The following is a 20,701-nucleotide window of genomic DNA, read 5'->3' on the forward strand; positions in this document are numbered from 1 at the left end:
ACAGGCTGGACCTACATCCACTGCCACAAAAACATTATCTGCCCACACAGCCAGCAAACAGTGAGAGGCAGAGGGCAAGGCCCTCAGGTGCCTAGATTCAGGGAAAGTAGAGCCATTCCAAACCCACCCTTCCTCAGCCTGGTCCCAGTCCTTGACAGCACTCACCCCTGGGAGGTGAGTCCTGGGAGGGGCTCAGAGTGAGCACCGAGAGCCCCAGGTTATGGTCCTGGCTCTGTCATGATGCACTGGCGGTTCGAGGCAAGGGCATATCCTAATGGGTGTCAGCAGGGACACTGCCAAGGTCAGTTGGGAAGCTGTCAGGCAGGCCTCACAGACCGTAAGTGGAGCTGCCGTGGAATCCTACACTGGGAGGTACTCAGCGGTTCTGCCAACATGCCCACAAGGCAAGCTGAGGGCAGACCTCACCGCAGGCCCACAGATCCTTCCGGATCTGGCTTTCACCTTCTGGGCCGACTCCAGCAGGAAGTGATGTAAATCAGTTGGTGTTTACCAAGTACTTACTACACACCTGACATTACTGAGTCTGTAAGGTCTGAGCCTATAAAGTTATCACAGAACCCTCAACACATCCCTTTCAAAGAACAGAATTTCTACTGGTAACTGACACACGAGGAAGCAAGTGCAGAGGGAAAGTGCCTGGGTTAGAATGTGAACCAAGGCCAGACAGGCTGTGAAGCCCAGACCCAGAACCTCTGTGCCTACCTTCTGGCATCCCTGGACCTGGTCCAGAGAGCTCTAAGAGGTGCCCAGGGCTGGCCCAGCCTGCAGTAGAGTGCTAGGTGGGCCTCCTCCAACCCTAGGAAGGCTCGTGGACACGGAATGCAATTGGCGCAAAAGTCCAGTCATTTAATAAAAATGCCCCCCCCACCCTCACCCCATCAGAGCACCCTGAGAATCACGGGTCCAACTGTGTGGGAGGGGGCCGTGGAAAGCCAGGATGAGTGGGGGCAGTAGGCAGGGGGCTGGGTGGGCCCCTGCACCTCATGTCACTGGCTCCTGGAAGGAGAGAATCAGGCTGGGCACAGATGCCTCTTCTCTGCCTAGGCACCAGCAGGGCAGCTCCATCCAAGGGAGGCCTGGGCTGCCCACTAGCCCAGCCAGAGAACATGAGGGGTCAGGGCTGGCTGGAGAAAGGAGGAGGAGAAGAGAAGCGACTCTGGTCCATCACACTTAGGTCCTCTGGCCTGCCTCTGCCACATCCAGCTGCTAGGGGCTGGCCTCAGCCCTGTGAGGGGCCACAGGCACTCACTCCGGCCTTGCTTTCTTGGCCTTCTTCTCAGACCTCATCGCCTCATCGTGGGCTTTCCGCTTCTCCGCCAGCTTGTTGGCCTGTGAAGGGGAAGGCGAAGGTCAGGCTGAGATGTGTGGAGAGGGGAGGGTGTGGGGCACTGAACTCAAAGCTATATCCCTTAAAAGCAGAGCTTCCAGAAACGGTCACAAATTCCCATAGGAAAAAGATCTACCTGACCCACTTCACGGTGAGAAAACATGCCCTAGCCTTGCTTTAACGACATTATTTCACGCGCCCACAAACCTCGAGATAAGAGAATCCTAAACTCCCAGAGCTGGAAGGAGCCTTGGCAACTGTCCCATTTCCCTACTCCACCTGGAAAGCAGACACCACTGGCACCTTCACCAGGAGCTGGTAGAAAGGGGTACAACAGGAAGAACCTTCTTTCTTGGGTCACCTGACAATATATTTTAAATTTTTTTTAAAGAGACAGGGTCTTTCTCTGTTACGCAGCCTGGAGCGCAGTGGCATGATTATAGCTCACTGCAGCCTCAAACTACTAGGCTCAAACAATCCTCCCACTTCAGCCTCCAGAGTAGCTGGGATTGACTACTGGTGTGCACCACCATGCGTAGCCTCTTTTTTTTTGGTAGAGACAGGGTCTCAATATGTTGCCAAGGCTGGTCTTGAACTCCTGGCCTGAAGTGATCCTTCTGTCTTGGTATCCCAGAGTGCTGGGATTACAGGCGTGAGCCACTACGCCGAGCCCCATTTGACAATAACGATTTCAAAACTGCAATAATTATGCTTCTAAGAATTTAGCCTGCAGAATCATTCAGAGGAGGGCAGACACATGCTCAGGGATGTTTTCTGAGCATGACTGAAACTGGAGAACAATTTAATCCCACCACAGGGGACAGGCCAGGTATTGGATGAGAAGTCCATATTACGGTTAAATGAAAATTACACCTCAGGCTGGGCACAGTGGCTCATGCCTCTAATCCCAATGCTCCACTGCACTCTAGCCTGGGTGACGAGGAAGACTCTGTCTCAAAAAACAAATTATACCTCAAAACAATCTATAGCATGACCTCCCAAAGACGGGTCATTATGGGCACAAGAGAAACCTGGGGGCTGTTACTACAGGCTGCTCTACTCCAAGGGCAGGGCTGTAAGCCACTTCTGCATCACTCATCGCAGGGTTCTGGGGTGCATGAGTTTGTATTTTTAATTAGCATATATGGCTTTATGAACAAGAAAATACAAAACAGAAGTTTAACAAAAGCCCCCCCCAGTCCCTGAGTGCACCAGGAAGGCTCTGCTTGCAGACCCCAGCAGACTCAGGAAGCTGGATGCAGGGTGGGACAGAAGCCCTAAGGAAAGCCTGGGCTGGAGCTGGCAGTACCAAGATGCCTACACTGGCCTGGGTCAGGGGCCCCAAAGGCTAGGCTGGGCCAGGCAGGCAACCTCAGGAAAAGGCTAGGAGAGCCTCAGTCTGCCTAGAGGAAGGCCCCAGGCCACATACGTTCACCTGTGCAGTTGGGTCTGGTAGCCACACCTGGGTCTCAACTGGGTGGCAGGAACTCACCTCTCGGATTTTTCGCCTCTTGCCAAACATGATCTTCTGGTACAGGTACTTCTCCCGCTTCTTCATCATCATAATGGCCAGGCGCTTGGCCTCACTCTCCTCCTCCTGGGCCAGCCGCTGCTTATCCTCCAGTTTCAAGGTGCCTGCCATCACCCTGGGCTTCTAGGGACACAAGGAGGGTGCTTGTGGGGGCAGGTTCCCCTGACCTGAATAGTCTCTGGCTCCTGCCCTTCTAGGCCAGGGCAGGCACCAAGCAGGGCTGCTTCCCAGGCTGAGCTCCGCAGTGCAGCTCCCCCTACCTTCCCCTCCATTCTCTGCTCCTCCAGGGCTGCCAGCCGGGCCTCTTCCTCCTTTTCTGAACCAGTCTCTGCATCTTCCTCCTCCTCCTCTTTTCCCTCTTCATCACCATCACCTTCGTTGTCGTCGTCCTCTTCTTCCCCCTCTTCTGACTCATTCAGGTTTCCTAGAGACAGCCAATGACCTCTGAATGCTGTGGGGACCTGCTGTCTCTTTGGCAGGATAACAACAGGCCCAGGCCCCATCCTCTCTGACCCTGCTGTCTTTAGCCATGGGCAGTTCAGGGCTGTCCCAATTGTGGCCCTCTCTGGCACCTCCCCACAGCCCAGCTGCCATCAGAGGAAATTCCAGGGCCCCTAGTCCTGAGCTCTGTTGCCTCCAATGTAAACTCTGATGACAACGCAGCACGTTCTTCTGCTCAGTTATCCTGAACGTCAAGTAACACCTGACCCCAGGAGGCAGATGTCCCTTCTCCTAAGCCTTACTCCACAGGTGGCTTCAAAGGGCTTTCTGCTCCTACTGCCTATTCCCTGGAGCTTTCCACCTTGGCAGCCAAGGGAAACAGCCAGTGTGGGCCCAGGGGCCAAGGCCAGCCCAGTCCCATCCTGCTCACCTGGGTCCTCTCCCCGCTGCAGAGCCAGCAGCTTCAGTTTCTCAGGTGGGACGTAATCTCCTTCCCTCTCGGTCACAAAGGGTGAAAGGTGTGGGGGCAGCTGCACCCCAGGGAAGTACTCTGCCACGGGGAGGAGGAGCCTGGCGTTCACCGAGTCAAACACCCACTGGGGCTGCACGTAGCACCTGGTGCAGAGTGGCAGACAAAAACAAAGTCGCAGAGTGCAACTCAGGGTCCTGCTGCATCGCAGGGCCTTTGAGATGGGACACGCAGAAATCCAGATAAGGACCCTTGGGGGCCTACCTGCCAATGACTGAGGTCTGCTGCCCAGGCCGGTCGACAATCTGGTGGGTGATGCGGGAGTCTGTGACGTCATAGGTGGCCCCGATGCACAAAGACTTGTCCCAGGACACTTCCCCTCCAAAACTCCTACAGGGACAGGGAGAGCCCACACAGGTACACAGACATGAGCTGCCTGTCCTGGGACTCAGTTCCCTGGGATCTGCTGGCCACCCAGTCCAAAAACTCACCCTCTTAGGACACAGTTACCCCCTCCTCACCCCAGGATCCTCCAAACCTGGCTCAGCAGAGATCTGCCCACTGCTCATCCTTCTGTGCTAAGCTGGTAATAAAATGACGGTAGTCCTGCCCCCTGCTGAGTGCTTCCTATATGCTCAGTGCAGTGCCGAGCACTTTCCACACACTCTTTCGTAAGAAGTAGAAACTGACACCATCCCAATGTTACTGATGGACACCAGGGCAGGACCCAGACCAGAGCATGGCCGAACCAGTGCTGTCAGAGGGCGCTTGAGCCTCCCTACCTGATGATGAAGGCCAGGGCCTCACGGGGCACCTCTCGGTTCAGGAAGAACTTCAGGCCTTCAAAAAGCTTCTTGTGCTTTTCCTGTGCCTCCAGCTCCTTCCTGCGGTCTTCCTCCTGCGCTGACATCTCCTGTTGAAAAAGAGGCCAGGCTTCGCACCACCAGGGCTGCCCACTTCCACTGGAGGGCCAAGGCTGGAGATTAACGCCCACTCCAGCTTCCTTCTAGATCCTGGATCCTGCCTTCAAAGGAAACTCCAAGGCCCCACTCCTGAACTCTGTTGCCTCCTATGTAAACTCTGATGACAATTCAGCCCGTTCTTCTGCTCAGTTGCTTTGACTGTCTTAACAACTAATTTATATGATGCAAATGTCCCTAAGCTGGGAACCCCCCCACACAACCCCTCCCAGTCCTCCTGCCAGAAGGCAGTGCAGTGCTCACCCCATCGGTGGGAAACTCATCCACCTCGGCCTCCTCCTCTGTGGCAGGCACCACCACACGGGCCAGGCTGGCACTAAGGGCTGCCAGTTTCTACAGGAGAGAAGGGGGCTGCCTGCAGTGGGGGACCTCATGCGGGCATGGGGCCAGGGTGGGGAGGGCCAGCAGTGACAGTCCTGGGCATCAGCAGGTGTGGGTTCCAAGGGCAGGCCGAGACCACCCACCTAGCCACAACCACCCCCACCCTGAACCAGACCCCTAGAGGTGTTGGGGACAGAGACCACGCCCTCGGGAGACGTCAGGTGACGCTCCCGGAGCCTCTCACCTCCATAGAGCTCTCGGAGTCCAACGCGTAGGTGCCCTCACTGGCCTTTGCCTCTGCTTGGGCCTGCCCCTCGAGCTAGTAGGCAAGGGGAAGGTCAGGGGCAGAGGACAGCCACAGCCCCTACCCTCTGTGTGGACAGAGAAGGGCTGTGGCCCCTGCACCTCGAGCAGAAGGCACTGGGCTAGCGTCCTACCTTCGGGGGATAGTGCAGGTTGAGCAACTGGTAGAGGCGGAAGTTGACGAAGCCCAACAGTGTGGTGTAGAACTCGGTGAAGGTGGCCATGACCCTGTAGTCCACGTCTGTCGGGTGCTGAGGAACACAAGAGGTGCATGAGCAGTGTGGGCGCAGGGATGGGGGCAAAGGAGGGACAGACAACCAGAGTGGAGGGCGTCTGACCTACCCGAGGACCCCAAGCTCCTCAAGAAGGCACTGACCTAGGGAAGGGGTGGCACGGATCTTCCCACCCAGAGGCGTTCTGGACACAAGTGAGGCTCTGGATAGGGGTCCCAAGAGTTAGAGCCATCCTGGAAGTCAGTGCCAGACCCCCATAAAAGAGTGAGAAAAGGGACCCTGGTCCCCACTGCTCCCAGGACTGGCTGGTCCTCCCCTCCCTGCGCCAGTTCTCCCACTTCCTTCAGGTCTAGCTCAGACTCGGAGAGACCACTTTCTGACCTGGCCGGAGCTCCTGCCTTCTGCATCACCTAGCCCACAATCTTTGCTGCATGTCTGCTGCTGGGCTAGCGTGTAAGCACCAGGAGGGCGGTGGTCCCGGCGCTGTCCCTAGCCCAGAAGGGCTGGCAAAACCTTAGCTGACTAAGGTGCCTTGGGAAGGCCGGGCTCAGCGGGGGCAGGGGATGCATGGGGCTCAGGCCGCCCACAGAGTCCCACCTCTGAACCTCGGGGTGGACACTCAGAATTGAGTGACCCCTCCTTGGGCCCAAGCCAGGTCCAGAGCCATGACCCGAGGGGCCAGGGTAGGCTGGCAGCTGGCCTGCCTCAGCCCCCAGGCAGCTCTTGGGAAATGGCCAGCAGACAAACTACTTACTGCTCAGGGCAAAGGCAAAGAGCTGTCATCCCAGCAGCAGGGGACACAGAAGGCTCATCTTCGCCCTGAAGCAGTTAATAGGGCAAAACAGGGCAAAGAACTGAGGCCCAGAGAGAAGCACCGCAACTCTTGAGCGGTTCTGCCCCCTAAAACCATGGAGGCCAAGCCAGCCCAGCTGGCTCCCGGGACGCGGCAGGATGTTCCGAGCAACATGAAAATCAGTAGTGATCACCATGGGTGCCAGGTGTGCCCATGACTCTCAGCTGTTCTGCTATTCTGCTGCCAGACAGTGACCTGTGCTGTGAGAGCACACAGGCCCAAGGGAAGTCCTGCCTGTCCCCCCACTCACACCTCCATCCTTCCATGAGAATCTGTAAGGGCCCCTGACAGGCACATCTGGGGACCAACCACATTTCCCACAGCCCAGCACTGAGCAGGGAGACCCTGCCCCTACAACCAGCCTGACTTCCACAGCTATGAACCCAACCCTGGCTGCTCACAGGAGGGGCACAACTGGGCTCCGCTACGACCTAGTGCCAGTCCTCCCCATCCGCTGAGAGGAAGCAACGGCTGTGAACTGGCCAGGGAGGAAAGGGGAATGGGTGGCTGGCTCCCTTCCCCCAGGGCCAGCTGTGTGGAGGCCAGCCCGCCCCAGGGCCCTATTCACCAGCAGGGAAGACACACAAAGAGCAGTCTGAGCAGCATGGGGGCAGGAAGTCAGAGAGAAGGAAGGCCCAAGAGGAAGGCAGGAAGGAAGGAGGAGGAGAGAGGGCTGTGGAGGGGAAGGAGGAAGGGCCACCCATGCGTGCCCCACGGGGGGTGGGAACAGGGACTGCTGAGGGCCAAGCCTGCCTCTCACCGGCAAACAGGCCACAGCCTCACCACCAGGCAGCCAGTCAGGGTAGGTTCCAGCCCTTGCAACCCCACCCACAAGGGATTGTAAGGAACAGTCCAGAGCGCCTAGAGCCCCAGCTCCCCCTGGAGCCCCTGATAATCTGGACAGCAGAGCCACTGTGCTAACTGGACCGGCAGCGGCTGCTCTCCACTGAAGGCACCAGTTCCCACTGAATGATTAAGCAAGGCGGGCTAAATGCAGGCCACCAGCACAGGGAGGCAGGAGAGCTCGGCCCCACCACCTGGGGGGCACTAGAAGCTAATGATGCCTCCACGAGGGGGCAAAACCAGGGTTTCTCTCAGTGTATCCCTGCCAACAATTCCCAGGATTTCAAACAGATAAAGAAAAAGGCTGGGCTCTGCGGCTCACGCCTATAATCCTAGCACTTTGGGAGGCTGAGATGAAAGGACTGCTTGAGCTCAGGAGTTCAAGACCAGTCTGAGCAATGTAGCGAGACCCTATCTCTATTTTAAAAGAGAAAACAGTATGTATAGGAAACAGTGCCACACGCTAAGTGCGTCTCCTGTGCTCACCGTTCCCCTTCTCTCCCAGTCCTCAAGTCCTGTGGGGCAGACAGGCGGGAAGGGGGAAGCAGAGGAGGGAGGCAAGGCCACTTGGCCAAGGGCTGGCAGCTGTCGGCAGCAAAGCAGGGACAAGGGCCCCAGTAGGTTTGAGGGCAGGGCTCTGCCACTGTCCCCATGTGGTGCTGGGCATGCAGGCTGGGTATGACCCTGGCAGCTGTTCTCGCTGTTCACTCGGCCCCTAAAAGGCCAAGCACCAGGCACTGTTAAGGGCACAGATGCTGTTAACTGCGGCACAGAGAGGTGAAAGGAACACGTCCAAGGGCACGAAGCTGCCAGGTGCTGCCACGGGGCTAGCTTAGGCTCCCACTCTTAATGAGGATGCTGTGTGGCACATTCCGAACCCACCTTGTTCTGCCCCGCCTCACCCATCGTCAACAGTTGGGAACCCAGCACTTGCTAGACTCCATGAACAGCAAAATCCCCCTTCCTCCACACCCGTATCTGTCTAGGAGGCAGCACAAGCCCCTCCCCTCCCAACAGGCACACTCACGTCATGGGAGAAGGCATAGGGAGTGATCCACACGATGGGCTGCCCCAGCACCTCGGCCTGGTAGTAAATACCTTTGATGGACAGGAAGACCTGGGGGAGAGGAGACAGCCGGGTGAAGACCATGGGGGGCAGGAGAGGGCGTGGGGCGGGGTGCCCGCGGGATGGTCCCAGGCTCACCTTGCGCAGGGCACGGGCGGCAATAATGTAGTGCATGAACTCCACAGTGAGCCGGCGGCACAGCTGAATGGTCTGCACGTGGCACTTGCCAGTCCGTGGGAAGGTGGAAAAGAGGAAGCACATGGAGAGGGCATCGTCCAGGTCCCGCAGGGCATCGATGAATGTGGGGTACCTGCATGGCCAGTGGGGCAGCATGTGGGGCCTGTTCAGCCTGGGTGCCAAGGGGGGCCCTGATCTCCTTACCCCACCCCAGATGCCCCATTCCTCAAGCCAGGCCTCATCACTGCCACCTCCTGACCTGGCAGGAGCAGCCTCCCCACAGCTGACCACAGTCCTTGGGAGGAACCACTTAACCAGGACGTGCCCACTAGGCTCTGAGGACCAGAGAAGTCCTGATGGGGGTCCTCAAGACACCCCCTGCTCACCAAAGACCCAGCCTTGACCCATGTACGTATTTTGTGGTGCATGAAGGTAGATGGAGTCAGGGCCTCCATGACTGGCTTTGAATGAAGGTGAACCTTTACTGCACGGACACTCTAGAGAGGTCCAAGATGGAAAATGGGAAACCGAAGCTGCCCTAGTGGAGAAGGGAGCGGGGTGGCAGCACTTATGCCTGGGCCTGGCCACTGGTCGCCAGTGTAGGCTCTATCTTCCATGCCTCTCACCCCTTGGACCTGTCTAGTTGGCAGAACCAATAAGACCCAGGGAATTGGGTCCAGGAAGAGCCAGAGCAGAATGTGTTCCGGGGAATCTTGTGGTAAATGACAAAGCCAACAAGGAGCTGCCACCTCGGGCACTGTGTGGCTGCCCTGTTGAGGGGCAGAGGCATGGGTCACAGAGAAGACACGGAACCACTAGCAACGACACCTGGATTCCAGTCCTGGTCCGAGCTGTGACCCAGACTCTTCATTTACAACTGGGCTCTTGCAGCTCCCTAGAAACGCCTTGGGCCCAAGTGGACAGATAGAGCTTCAAGCTTCTCTCCCGCAGCCAGAGCAGCTGCCAGAGACGCTGGCATCCAAACTGCCTTCCAGGAAGCGACCTTTTTAAAAATCATTTTTGTTACTTTTTCTATTTTCTTTTTTCTAAGTGCCCAGTCTTCAAGGAGAAGCAGCTTCCTTTTGAAGTATGGGTTCTGGCTGGAGGTTGGGCGGGGCGGCGGGAGGGGTGCAGTTAAAAAAAAAAAAAAAGAGAGAGAGAGAATGGGTTCTGCTATTTCAAGAAAGACTCCAAAATCCATGAGACCAGACACTGCCAAGGTCCTTCCAGCTCCAGATGGCATCACTCACTGCTACGAGTCAGAAGTCTGCCAGGTCTTCAAACTCATGCCAAGATGGAAGAAAGGCCCGCAGAGACCTCTCAGGAGGCAGCAGGACAGCGGTCTGGTTTCTTGGTGCAGAGGTGGCAGCCTCAATTGGCCCCCTCTGGTGCCTTATCGTTTCCGAACTCTCCACCTCACAGACAAAACCAAGAACCCAGGCTTTCTGTAGAAACAGCACCGGCATTTCCGGGCCAACTGCTTTTCTTTCTTAAGCTCTGGCTTTAGCTAAGGAGCTGGGGATGGTGTAGAATGAGATCACCACAACCACACCGTCACACTTGGTGTGTGTGTAGGAATCCAGACACTTGCTTTTCGTGTGTGGCTTTCTTTCGTTTATTTCACCAAACACTGTGTGTCACAGGCAGGACAGGAACTACCATCATCTCTTATGGAGATGGGGACCTACTCGGGTTAAGAAATATCCTCTGGCCACCCAGCGCATGTGCCACACAGTTGCGATGGGAACACCGGCTGTCTAGCTCCTAGGCCAGGGATCTTCCTGTGACAGCCCACAGCCAGGATGGATGAAGCCAACCCGAGCCATCCTGGAGCTCAGTGTTCCTGGGCCATCAGCCCCCAAAGATGACAGACATTCACCAGCCCAGGGCTTCTGAACTTTACCACTACTGACATTCGGGGTCAGACTATACTATGTTGTAGGGGACTACTATAGCGCATTTAGCGGCATCACTGGCCTCTCTCCACTTGACACCAATAGCACATCCATCCAAGTTATGAGAACCAAGAGTCTCCAGACATTGCCAAAGGCCCACTGGAAAAGCAAGATCACCCCTGATTAAGAATTGCTGATTTAGGCTGGATGTGATGACTCACACCTGTAATCCCAGCATTTTGAGAGGCCGAGGTGGGTAGATCATGTAAGGTCAGCCTGGCCAACATGGTGAAACCCAGTCTCTACTAAAAACACAAAAATAAGCCAGGCGTGGTGGTGATGCCTATAATCCCAGCTACTCAGGAGGCTGAGGCGGGAGAATTGTTTGAACCTGGGAGGTGCAGGTTGCAGTGAGCCGAGATGCCCCCGCTGCACTCCAGGCTGGGCAACAGAGCAAGACTTTCTCAAAAAACACACAAAACAAAATTTGCTGATTTAGCCAATGAATGAGGGGGATGTCTGAGAAGGCTGGGCAAGGAACAGTTCAGACCAGAAGTGTCTAGCCGTGCTTCCCAGGTCTCACCAGGCACCTGCCGTGCAGCCACGGAGCGGTGGGGCTCTTCCACCACAGGGCCTTTGCACTTGCCACGGCCTCTGCTTGGACTGTGCTTCCGCTGGCTGGCTCAGACGTCTCCCCTCACAGCCCCGTCTGACAGCCCTGTAACTACAGACTTAGTAATCATTCTAGGAATTTGCTAGCTTGGTTTTTGGTCTGTGTCCTTCAAAGAGATGCAAGCAGCCGGGCGCGGTGGCTCAAGCCTGTAATTCCAGCACTTTGGGAGGCCGAGACGGGCGGATCACGAGGTCAGGAGATCGAGACCATCCTGGCTAACACGGTGAAACCCCGTCTCTACTAAAAATACAAAAACTAGCCGGGCGAGGTGGCGGGCGCCTGTAGTCCCAGCTACTCGGGAGGCTGAGGCAGGAGAATGGCGTAAACCCGGGAGGCGGAGCTTGCAGTGAGCTGAGATCCGGCCACTGCACTCCAGTCCGGGCGACAGAGCGAGACTCCGCCTCAAAAAAAAAAGAGATGCAAGCTCTTCGAGCTGGGTCTTAGTCTTGTTCTCTACTGAATCCCTAGTGCTAGGGCAGAGACCAGCAGTAAATGAAGAAACTGCAGTGTCCTGAGGACAGCCTGGCTCACCGTTCCTTGATGATGTGGTCAAGTTTGTAGTTGGGCTTATTGTCCTTTAGACGCTCTACAGTGTTCCACTCGCTCTTCCCATAGGCCTTCCGGAGCTTCCGGACAAACACCTGAAAGAAAGGAAAAGACCACTAATGCTGAGGCTCAGGACTCCTGGACAACTTCTATGGAAGATGGAAACACAGGGCAGAAGGACTCTCATGCCCCTTGAAGCTGGCCATGGCTGTGTGCCTATGTCACCGTCCCCTCTGCCCAGGATGTGCAAAAGAGCTAACTCCAAGGAGCACCAAGCCTGGTGTGACAACCAGCAGAGCTAGACCAGGCACCCTTTTTGACAATGCACAGATGTCCCAACTCCACATGTTTACATGGGAGGATGGCAGAGCAAAGCAGCTCCATTTTTCTTTTTTTTTTTGAGACTGAGTCTCGCTGTGTCGCCCAGGCTGGAGTGCAGTGGCGCGATCTCGGCTCACTGCAAGCTCCGCCTCCCGGGTTCCCGCCATTCTCCTGCCTTAGCCTCCGAGTAGCTGGGACTACAGGCGCCCGCCACCTCGCCCGGCTAGTTTTTTGTATTTTTAGTAGAGACGGGGTTTCACCGTGTTAGCCAGGAGGGTCTCGATCTCCTGATCTCGTGATCCACCCGCCTCGGCCTCCCAAAGTGCTGGGATGACAGGCTTGAGCCACCGCGCCCAGCCGCAGCTCCATTTTTCAACTGACAACACAAGCCAAGTGAACTGCCACTGACAGGATGAGAAAGGCTGGCCTCTGTTCCCAACACCAGACTATATCACCATGAAACAAGCTGTGGATCTGTGTGTGGCACTGAGCCACCCAGAAAAATGCAACGGAGCCTGTTTTGGGGCCAGGTCCTAAAACTAAACGACCTCTTCCCTCCAAGTACTTCTGTTGAGGCTCACGCTGCCCTCTGTATACGCTTACCCAGAGAGGGTAGGCAATCTGCCCAAGGTCACAGTTAGTTAGTGGGCGACAGAGCTGCAAGGAGAACCTGACAGACCCTAGAGCCCAGACCTCACCTTGTATTCCCGGAACTTGTTGACGATGGGTTCATGGAGGAGAAACCTGATGTCTTTGATAAGGTAAAACGTTCGGGCTGCTGTAGAACCCTTGTTAACCTTCTTCTTGTGTTTGGGTTCATGGGGATAAATGCCCTTCAGTATGCACAGTCGCCTAGAAGGCAGAGGCCATTTGTTATGCCAGTTATGTGGGTAAAGGTGGGGAGCACTGGCCACAGCTGGGCCTGGAAAACAACGGTAAACAGGGAACATGGGGTCCCTGCCCTTAGAGAGCTCACATCCTAGTACACGAGTCTCACAATCACAGTCATAAAACAAAAACGCAGACTTGAGAGTCTCTAGGGGAGTTAAGAAAGGCCTTGCTGAGATATCAGCATTTCAGCCACAAAAAGGAGAGAAGCATCCTAACAAGGAGAGAAGCATCCTAACAAGCAGAGAAGCTCCTAAAAAGAGGGACAAAGTCCGGAAGGCTGGAAAGAGCTGGTGTTTGAAGGAATAAAAATAAAAGTGGACCAGGTGGCCAGGCGTGATGGCTCACATCTATAATCCCAGCATTTTGGAAGGCTGAGGCAGGCAGATACCTGAGGTCATGAATTGGAGATCAGCCTGGCCAACATGATGAAACCCTGTCTCTACTAAAAAAAATACAAACATTAGCCAGGCATGGTCGCCGGCACCTGTAATCCTAGCTACTAGGGAGGCTGAGGCAGGAGAATCGCTTGAACCCGGGGGCGGAGGTTGCAGTGAGCTGAGATCATGCCAATGCACTCCAGCCTGGCCAACAAGGACTCTGTCTCTGGAAGAAAAAAAAAAACAAAAGCAAAAACATGGGCCAGGTGAGCCACAGAGGCCAGGGCCCACAGGCCATAGTGAAGCCTGATTTTGACTCTGTGAGGAAGGAGAACCCCTAGGTGCAGGATCAGGGGTCTCTTCTGTCAGACGGGAGGGGATGGATGGCAGGGACCCAGCCCAGCCCAGCTAGCCCATCCTGATGATCCAGTTCAGTTCTCCTCCATTTTCCCTTGGACCATACCTAGCAAACACAACTCACTAAAGAAAGGAAAGGTGAGAAAGAGAAGGAATATCAGAATTCCAGAATGGGTATGGCAACTCAGGTAAGACAGGGATACAGCTGAGTTTTCAATGTGCAATTCACTGCCCGGGCTTCCCACGGTCCCTCTATATTCCCCTTCTCTCCAAGCTCACCTAAAGTCAGCCAAGCTCAGCTGGAGTTTCTTCCGGGCTTTGTTACGGGTGATGTAGTTGGTGGCCGAGCCTCGTTCATACTGGGAGAGGAAAAAAAAGCAATTCTCCGTTAGCAATGATTGTAGTGACCGACATCAAACTCTGGGCATGCCTAGTTCCACAGGCAACTATCACTCTGGGTAAGTGGCTGAGACAAATCAAGGAGAGGAAACACTGCAGGGAAGGAGCTGACCTGCCTGGATGAGTTCTCCTGTACCGTCCTTGCCGCTGTCAGCACAGGGAACACATACACGATGCTGAGGGCTGCGAGGCTGCTATGGATAGGGTGCTGTGCCAAGTGCTTAGCACTAGCTCTAAATGTTGGCCATTACAATTAGTGATTTTCACACATTTCATTTAATTCCCATAACCCTGTGATGTAGGTGCCGTCAGAACCCCCATTTCACATAGGAGAAAACGGGCTCGTAAAATAACCTATACAACTCTTAAAAAGCACACAGCTTTTTAAGAGTTGGGGCTGGGATTCAAACTCAGGTCTGAGTCTACTGCCTGAATGCCTAACAGCTAAGCCAGTGTTCCTAATCTTTTTCCCTCCTTTTCTTCCTCATTATAATCTCTTCACCACTACCAGGAGACTTATCAGACACCCCCTTCCTCCCTCACCCATCACCCTTTCTTCCCTACGCCTCATAAAATGTTAATACCAGAGATATACTGCAGGTCTGTTTATGTAATGTGGTCCTTGGGGGGCCACAACCACTGTGTTAGCTAAGATACTGCCCCTCAACCAATTTTGTTCCCTTGAGGGTGGTACTACCCTGGCTGAAAAAGCATGCTCTAAGCCACACAGCTTCTCCCCTTCCTCATTCATTCATTCAACAGACAATAACATGTCCTCTATCATGGTCAAAGCACTAAGCTAGATGCTATGAAGGCAATAAAGACAAAAGCCTGGTCTCTACCTGCCCCCAAGAAGCATACTGTCTTGTGTAACCATCTGGATGCCTGTGGTGCTGAGACGCTGCCTCACACCCACATTTCTGTATCCCTCACACTTCTGCATCCCTCACACTTCTGCATCCCTAGATAGAGATAAGCAGTGCACTGTAACAAATACCTTGCAAGCTAACAAGCATGTCTTTTCCAAACAAGATCTTCCTCTGGGCTAAGACAGCAGGGGCCTCTTTGGCTAGGTTCAGCTCTAAAGAGACAAACCTGTTAGTCTCCCAGGGGTACATTTACTAATAACATCATAGTCAAGAAACATACCCTTCATTCGTTCTTTCCTTTACACATGTGTTAATTGTCTATTGGGTATCAAGCCCATGCTAAGTCCTGGAGGTATAAAGATGAGTTTCAGACTGCCTTAAGAAGTTGAGTTTTCATTTACAGCGTTTTCCATTGCCTTATGCCACACTTACCTCTGACACCATGCTTATCCTTATAAATGTTAAGGGAACAAATAGTTCTCAATGGGGTACTCCCTGGGTATGTGCTGGGAGGAGGACAATTCAGCAATGTTTGGAGACATTTTTGGTTGCTGGGTGCTACTGGCATCCAATAGGTGGAGGATCAGGGATGTCGCCAAATATCCTACTACACACAAGACAATCCTTTCCACAACAAAGAATCATCTTTGTTGATTCTGGCTCTGAAACCCAGCTTTTAAAAACTGTAACGATTTTGTTACATATCTACATCTGCAACTCAAGGGCAGGTTTCCCATCTTGTATCTTTGCAGTTACGATGGGGCTAGCACTGGATACTCAATGTAGTGTGTTGGGTTAAAAATACTGGCAATAGAAACATCCACTCTGAAAGAAACGCTTAAGCCAACTATATATTCCTCATTCCCATTCCCTTCCCAGTCTTTTCATGTCACTGAGCCGATTCTCCATACAGCCACAAGAACTCCCTGAAAAACTCTAATCGTGTTACTCCTTCGATTCCTACTGCACACAGAATAAAATTCAAGCTCTACACTATTCCTACTGCACTTAGAATAAAACCCAAGCTTACAGGCCTTGCACGATACAGTACTTGTCCTCCAATCTTATCAGATGCCATTCTTTTCTTGGTTTACATCCTGATGTCCTTCCAACTCCTTACACACAGCAAGCCTTTCCTGCCTACTGATCTCGGCATTTGGTTTCCCTTGTCAGGCTTGCTCGCTAAGCACTACCATGCCCCACAACCCATCCAAGACGTTCTGATCTTTCCCATTTCAGTCGAAATGTTATGCCTCGAAGAGAACTTCCAAGACAACATTAACCAAATAATGTGACGGGCAGTAACGGTGAACTCTACGTAATGTTTATCACCCTTTCGATAAATAGTGGTCCCACGGCTCGGCCTGCTTTTGGAATGAACCTACGCTTGGTAAGTTCAACTCTCTCTCACAGCCCTCTCCACAAAAAGAACTCTAGAGTTCGTTCTCGGATTTCACTAAACGAGTACTGCCATCCTTGCCCATCCTCGGACCCCTTCTCGCAGCTTGACTACTGCCGCGTTGATCCCGTCTTTCCAGTCTCCCATGAGAGATGGAGCTCGGGAAAAGAGCCGACCCCATGCTCTGCCGCCCCCGGATCCCACCCCTCGGGAGTTCCCACCGTCTTTCCCACTCACCTTCTTTTTCTCAAGGCCTCCCATCGCTCCACGTTGAGGAGCCGACTAGGGCAGCGCCTACAAACAGCTCCACTTCCTCCCGCACATGCCCTGCCAAGGACCCCGAGGACCCTCCCCACCCCCACGCTGTCGGTTTGCGCGGCCTGCCCAATGAGGTGCCTGTAAAAGTCCAGGGAAAGATGGGGATTTCCTCCTCGAGATTTAAAACTATAGTCTGAAAAAAAATCACTGAGACCACTCTTTCCAGATCTTTCCCGCTCATAATGGTTACAAACACTTTAAGTGTTAAAACAAACGTGGATATACAGGCATTCCTGTAATCACCCTGATAACGAGTCATTGCCTGTGACCGCGTTGCATGCTGGGAAGGAGAGGGGCGGAAGGCTTAGAGACAGCGCGGTGCCTTCTGGGATGCAGAGGGGCGCCACATTCCGTGTTGCGTGATGGGATTGCGTTGTCAAGGTAACGGTTGCTAATCTTCGTTAGAATTTGGCTGCCTCTGCTGAGAAGCTGCTCCCGTGGGGCCGGGTGAGACTGCGCTGGGTTCCCACCGCCTTCGGGTTCTCTTTGGTTCATTCACTGTTATGCGGATAAAATAGAAGAAAAGAAGACATTTTTTCTCGCGGAGGTGTAGAGACCCGAGAGGCCACTTATATTTTCTGAGCCTTAGTGGTGGACTCGTGGTATATTTAAAATGTACATTCAAAGCTGGGAGCGGTGGCTCTTGCCTGTAATCCCAGCACTTTGGGAGGCCAAGGCGGGCGGATCACGAGGTCAGGAGTTCGAGGCCAGCCTGGCCAATATGGTGAAACCCCCGTCTCTACTAAAAATACAAAAATTAGCTGGGCGTGGTGGTGCGCGCCTGTAGTCCCAGCTACTCAGGAGGCCGAGGCAGAAGAATGGCTTGAACCCAGGAGGTGGAGGTTGCAGTGAGCCGAGATTGCGCCACTGCACTCCAGCCTCGGCGACAGAGTGAGACTCTGTATCAAAAAAAAAAAAAAAAAAAAAAGAGATCTTGGAGACTTTATTTCTTCCCAGCTGGTTCCCATCGTTGATGGACCCTGGAGGGGACCTTGCCTGACAGCCCTGCATTGGCAGGGGCTTTCCCAATCCTTCTCAGTTCCTTCCCAGTGCCTGGTCCCAGTTCCCTGCATCCAGACCCTGGAAGGTATGTCTTTGTCAACCCTGGGTTTAAAGGGGGCCTTCCTGATTCCCTCCAGACCACGGAGGGAACATTTTGTGGACCCTGTGCTTATGGGTGGGGGTGGAGGCGTAATCAGGTCAGACTCAGCTGGGTCTCAGGTTTTGTGAGGGTGCTTATGCTGAGTACTCTTGAAGGGTCACCTGGCTAAGGGCAGTGCAATTATGGGGGTGCTTAGTTCTAACGGGACAGTCTCTAGCCAACCACCTTCAGGAACCCTTTTGGCTTACACGTTTAAAAACTACATGGGAAGTTCAAAGCCATGCTAGCTTTTTTGGGATGCTAGCTGGCTACATATTATAGCCCGTTTTGTGCACATTTTAAAACTGATGGGCAAATAGCATCAAGGAAAATTCAGAGCTCAAATGGTCAGCCTGTAATTATAGAGTTAACATGTAGCGTCTTCTACCTTCTCTATTTTATTTTTCTACCTGCTTTAAGTCTGTTGACTTTTCTACTGGTGTTGAGATAAAACTCTTTACAGTGTTACTAATTCGAGGTTACCTGGATATTTTTTCTATGTAGTTCAGCCAGGTTCTAGCAAAAATGTGAGCATTAAAAATTTAACCCTAAACTCATTGTCTTTGTGTGTGTGTGTGTGTGTGTGTGTGTGTGCGTATGGGTATGGGGTCTTGCTATGTTGCTCAGGCTGGTTTTGAACTTCTGGGCTCAAGCAATCCTCCTGCCTCAGCCTCCCAAAGTGCTGAGATTACAGGCATGAGCCACCATGCCTGGCCCCATTTAAAACGTAAAAAAATAAAAATAAAAATAAAAAAAGAAGAAGATAGGTTTTAAAAATCAAACTGCCAGCCGGGTGCGGTGGCTCATGCCTGTAATCCCAGCACTTTGGGAGGCCAAGGCAGGCGGATCACGAGGTCAGGAGATAAGAGACCATCCTGGCTAACACAGGGAAACCCCATCTCTACTAAAAATACAAAAAAAAATTAGCTGGGCATGGTGGTGGGCACCTGTAGTCCCAGCTACTTGGGAGGCTGAGGCAGGAGAATGGCGTGAACCCGGGAGGCAGAGCTTGCAGTGAGCTGAGATTACACCACTGCATTGCAGCCTGGGCAACAGAGTGAGACTCCGTCTCAAAAAAAAAAAAAAAAAAAAATCAAACTGCCATGGAAACTACCCAAAATTTTGGTTCACAGCCTCCATTAGATTACCTATTGGGGGCCGGGCACAGTGGCTCACGCCTGTAATTCCAGCACTTTGAGAAGCCGAGGCAGGCAGATCAAGAGGTCAGGAGATCAAGACCATCCTGGCTAACACGGTGAAACCCTGTCTCTTCTAACAATACAAAAAAAAATTAGGGCGAGGTGGCGGGCGCCTGTAGTCCGAGCTACTTGGGAGGCTGAGGCAGGAGAATGGCGTGAACCCGGGAGGCGGAGCTTGCAGTGAGCTGAGATTGCGCCACTGCACTCCAGCCTGGGCGACAGGGCGAGACTCTGTCCCAAAAAAAAAAAAAAAAAAAAAAAAAATTAGCCAGACGTAGTGGCAGGCACTTGTAATCCCAGCTACTTGGGAGGCTGAGACAAGAGAGAATTACTTGAACCTGGGAGGCAGAGGTTGCAGTGAGCCGAGATTGCCCCACTGCGCTCTAGCCTTGGCAACAGAATGAGACTCTGTCTCAAAAGAAAAAAAAAAAAAAAAAGATTACCTATTGGGACAAATAAAGTTTAGCCATGTAAACAAGTTCCAGTTTTGTCAAAAATAATTGGACCTAACCATCTTTTATAAACTAGTGTCTCTGTAGTACTAATCCCATGACTAGAGTTCTAAGGTAAAACCTGTAAGACCTTTTTTTTTTTTTTCCCCACTCTGTCTACCAGGCTGGAGTGCCGTGGTGCAGTCTCTGCTCACTGCAACCTCCGCCTCCCGGGTTCAAGTGATTGTCATGCCTCAGCTTCCTGAGTAGCTAGGATTAAAAGTGTTTGCCACCACGCCTGGCTCATTTTTGTATTTTTAGTAGAGGTAGAGTTTTGCCATGTTGGCCAGGCCGGTATTGAACTCCTGACCTCAAATGATCCCCCCACCTCGGCCTCCCGAAGTGTTAGGATTACAGGCATGAACCACCACGACCGGCCTAAGGCTGTAATATTTTTATTTATGTGTATATATGTGTTTAGATGTGTTTACATATGTTATATATCATGTCTACATGGTACCAAAGTGACTTATAAATAAATACTCATAAATTAAGCCCAAATATGTTTTTCAAGTTCATGTGACTTCAGTACATCTTTTTTTTTTTTTGAGACGGATTCTTGCTCTGTCATCCAGGCTAGAGTGCAGTGGTGCAATCTCAGCGCGCTGCAACCTCTGCCTCCTGGGTTCAAGCGATTCTCCTGCCTCGGCCTCCTGAGTAACTGGGATTACAGGCACGTGCCACCAGGCCCAGCTAATTTTTGTTTTTTTAGTAGAGACAGGATTTCACTATGTTGGCCAGGCTGGTCTCAAACTCCTGACCTCAAGTGATCCACCTGCCTCAGCGTCCCAAAGTGCTGGGATTACAGGCATAAGCCACAGCGCCTGGACTGATTTAAGTAAATCTTTAATAAATAAGCTGTTTTTTTAAATTACTGGTAAAATAATAATATCTGCAAAATTGTCAACATACATTTTTGCCTTGGTTTACTGGTCAAAGTTTTACCTGTGCCTCTGCTGGATATTTTAAGGGTGTCAGGGTTTGGCCTAAAGATTACAAAACTGTAAACCCAGCCAAAACCAAAATGACCTTTGTGTGATTGTTTTGATAAATATGACTAATTTAATATAGCTAGTTTAACAGAAAACAGCTAAATCTTCCAAGTTATCAACGAAATAGCTATGTATTTAAGACTGTTAGGTGAACATCTGATAGTCACAGGCTGTAAAAATAATAAAAAAAAATTTCAAATAATGACTACCTTTGTCTAATATCTCAGTTCTCATAACTAGTCTAAGTAAATGTTAAAAATAAATAAAT

At 52.6% G+C, this 20,701-nt stretch overlaps 1 protein-coding gene across 2 annotated transcripts; it reads right to left on the reverse strand.

The window, feature by feature from the left end:
* Positions 1-841: 841 nt before the first annotated feature.
* Positions 842-16,659, reverse strand: PES1 (pescadillo ribosomal biogenesis factor 1). Of its 2 annotated transcripts, none has more exons than XM_033233253.1 (15): positions 16,530-16,659; positions 13,905-13,984; positions 12,699-12,852; positions 11,665-11,774; positions 8,527-8,698; positions 8,350-8,439; positions 5,528-5,644; positions 5,335-5,409; positions 5,013-5,102; positions 4,572-4,699; positions 4,054-4,179; positions 3,751-3,935; positions 3,140-3,303; positions 2,841-3,002; positions 842-1,350 (listed from the first exon to the last, which is right to left on the reverse strand). In XM_033233253.1, exons 1-15 carry the CDS (start codon positions 16,551-16,553, stop codon positions 1,267-1,269), a joined length of 1,761 nt encoding a protein of 586 aa, XP_033089144.1. In that variant the 5' UTR covers positions 16,554-16,659; the 3' UTR covers positions 842-1,266. The 2 variants fall into 2 exon arrangements, with proteins under 2 accessions (XP_033089144.1, XP_033089143.1); XM_033233252.1 differs by having other exon boundaries at positions 4,572-4,702.
* Positions 16,660-20,701: the final 4,042 nt, after the last annotated feature.

The sequence above is a fragment of the Trachypithecus francoisi genome, unplaced genomic scaffold (assembly GCF_009764315.1).
Source record: "Trachypithecus francoisi isolate TF-2019V2 unplaced genomic scaffold, Tfra_2.0 Lachesis_group14, whole genome shotgun sequence".
NCBI lineage: Eukaryota > Metazoa > Chordata > Mammalia > Primates > Cercopithecidae > Trachypithecus > Trachypithecus francoisi.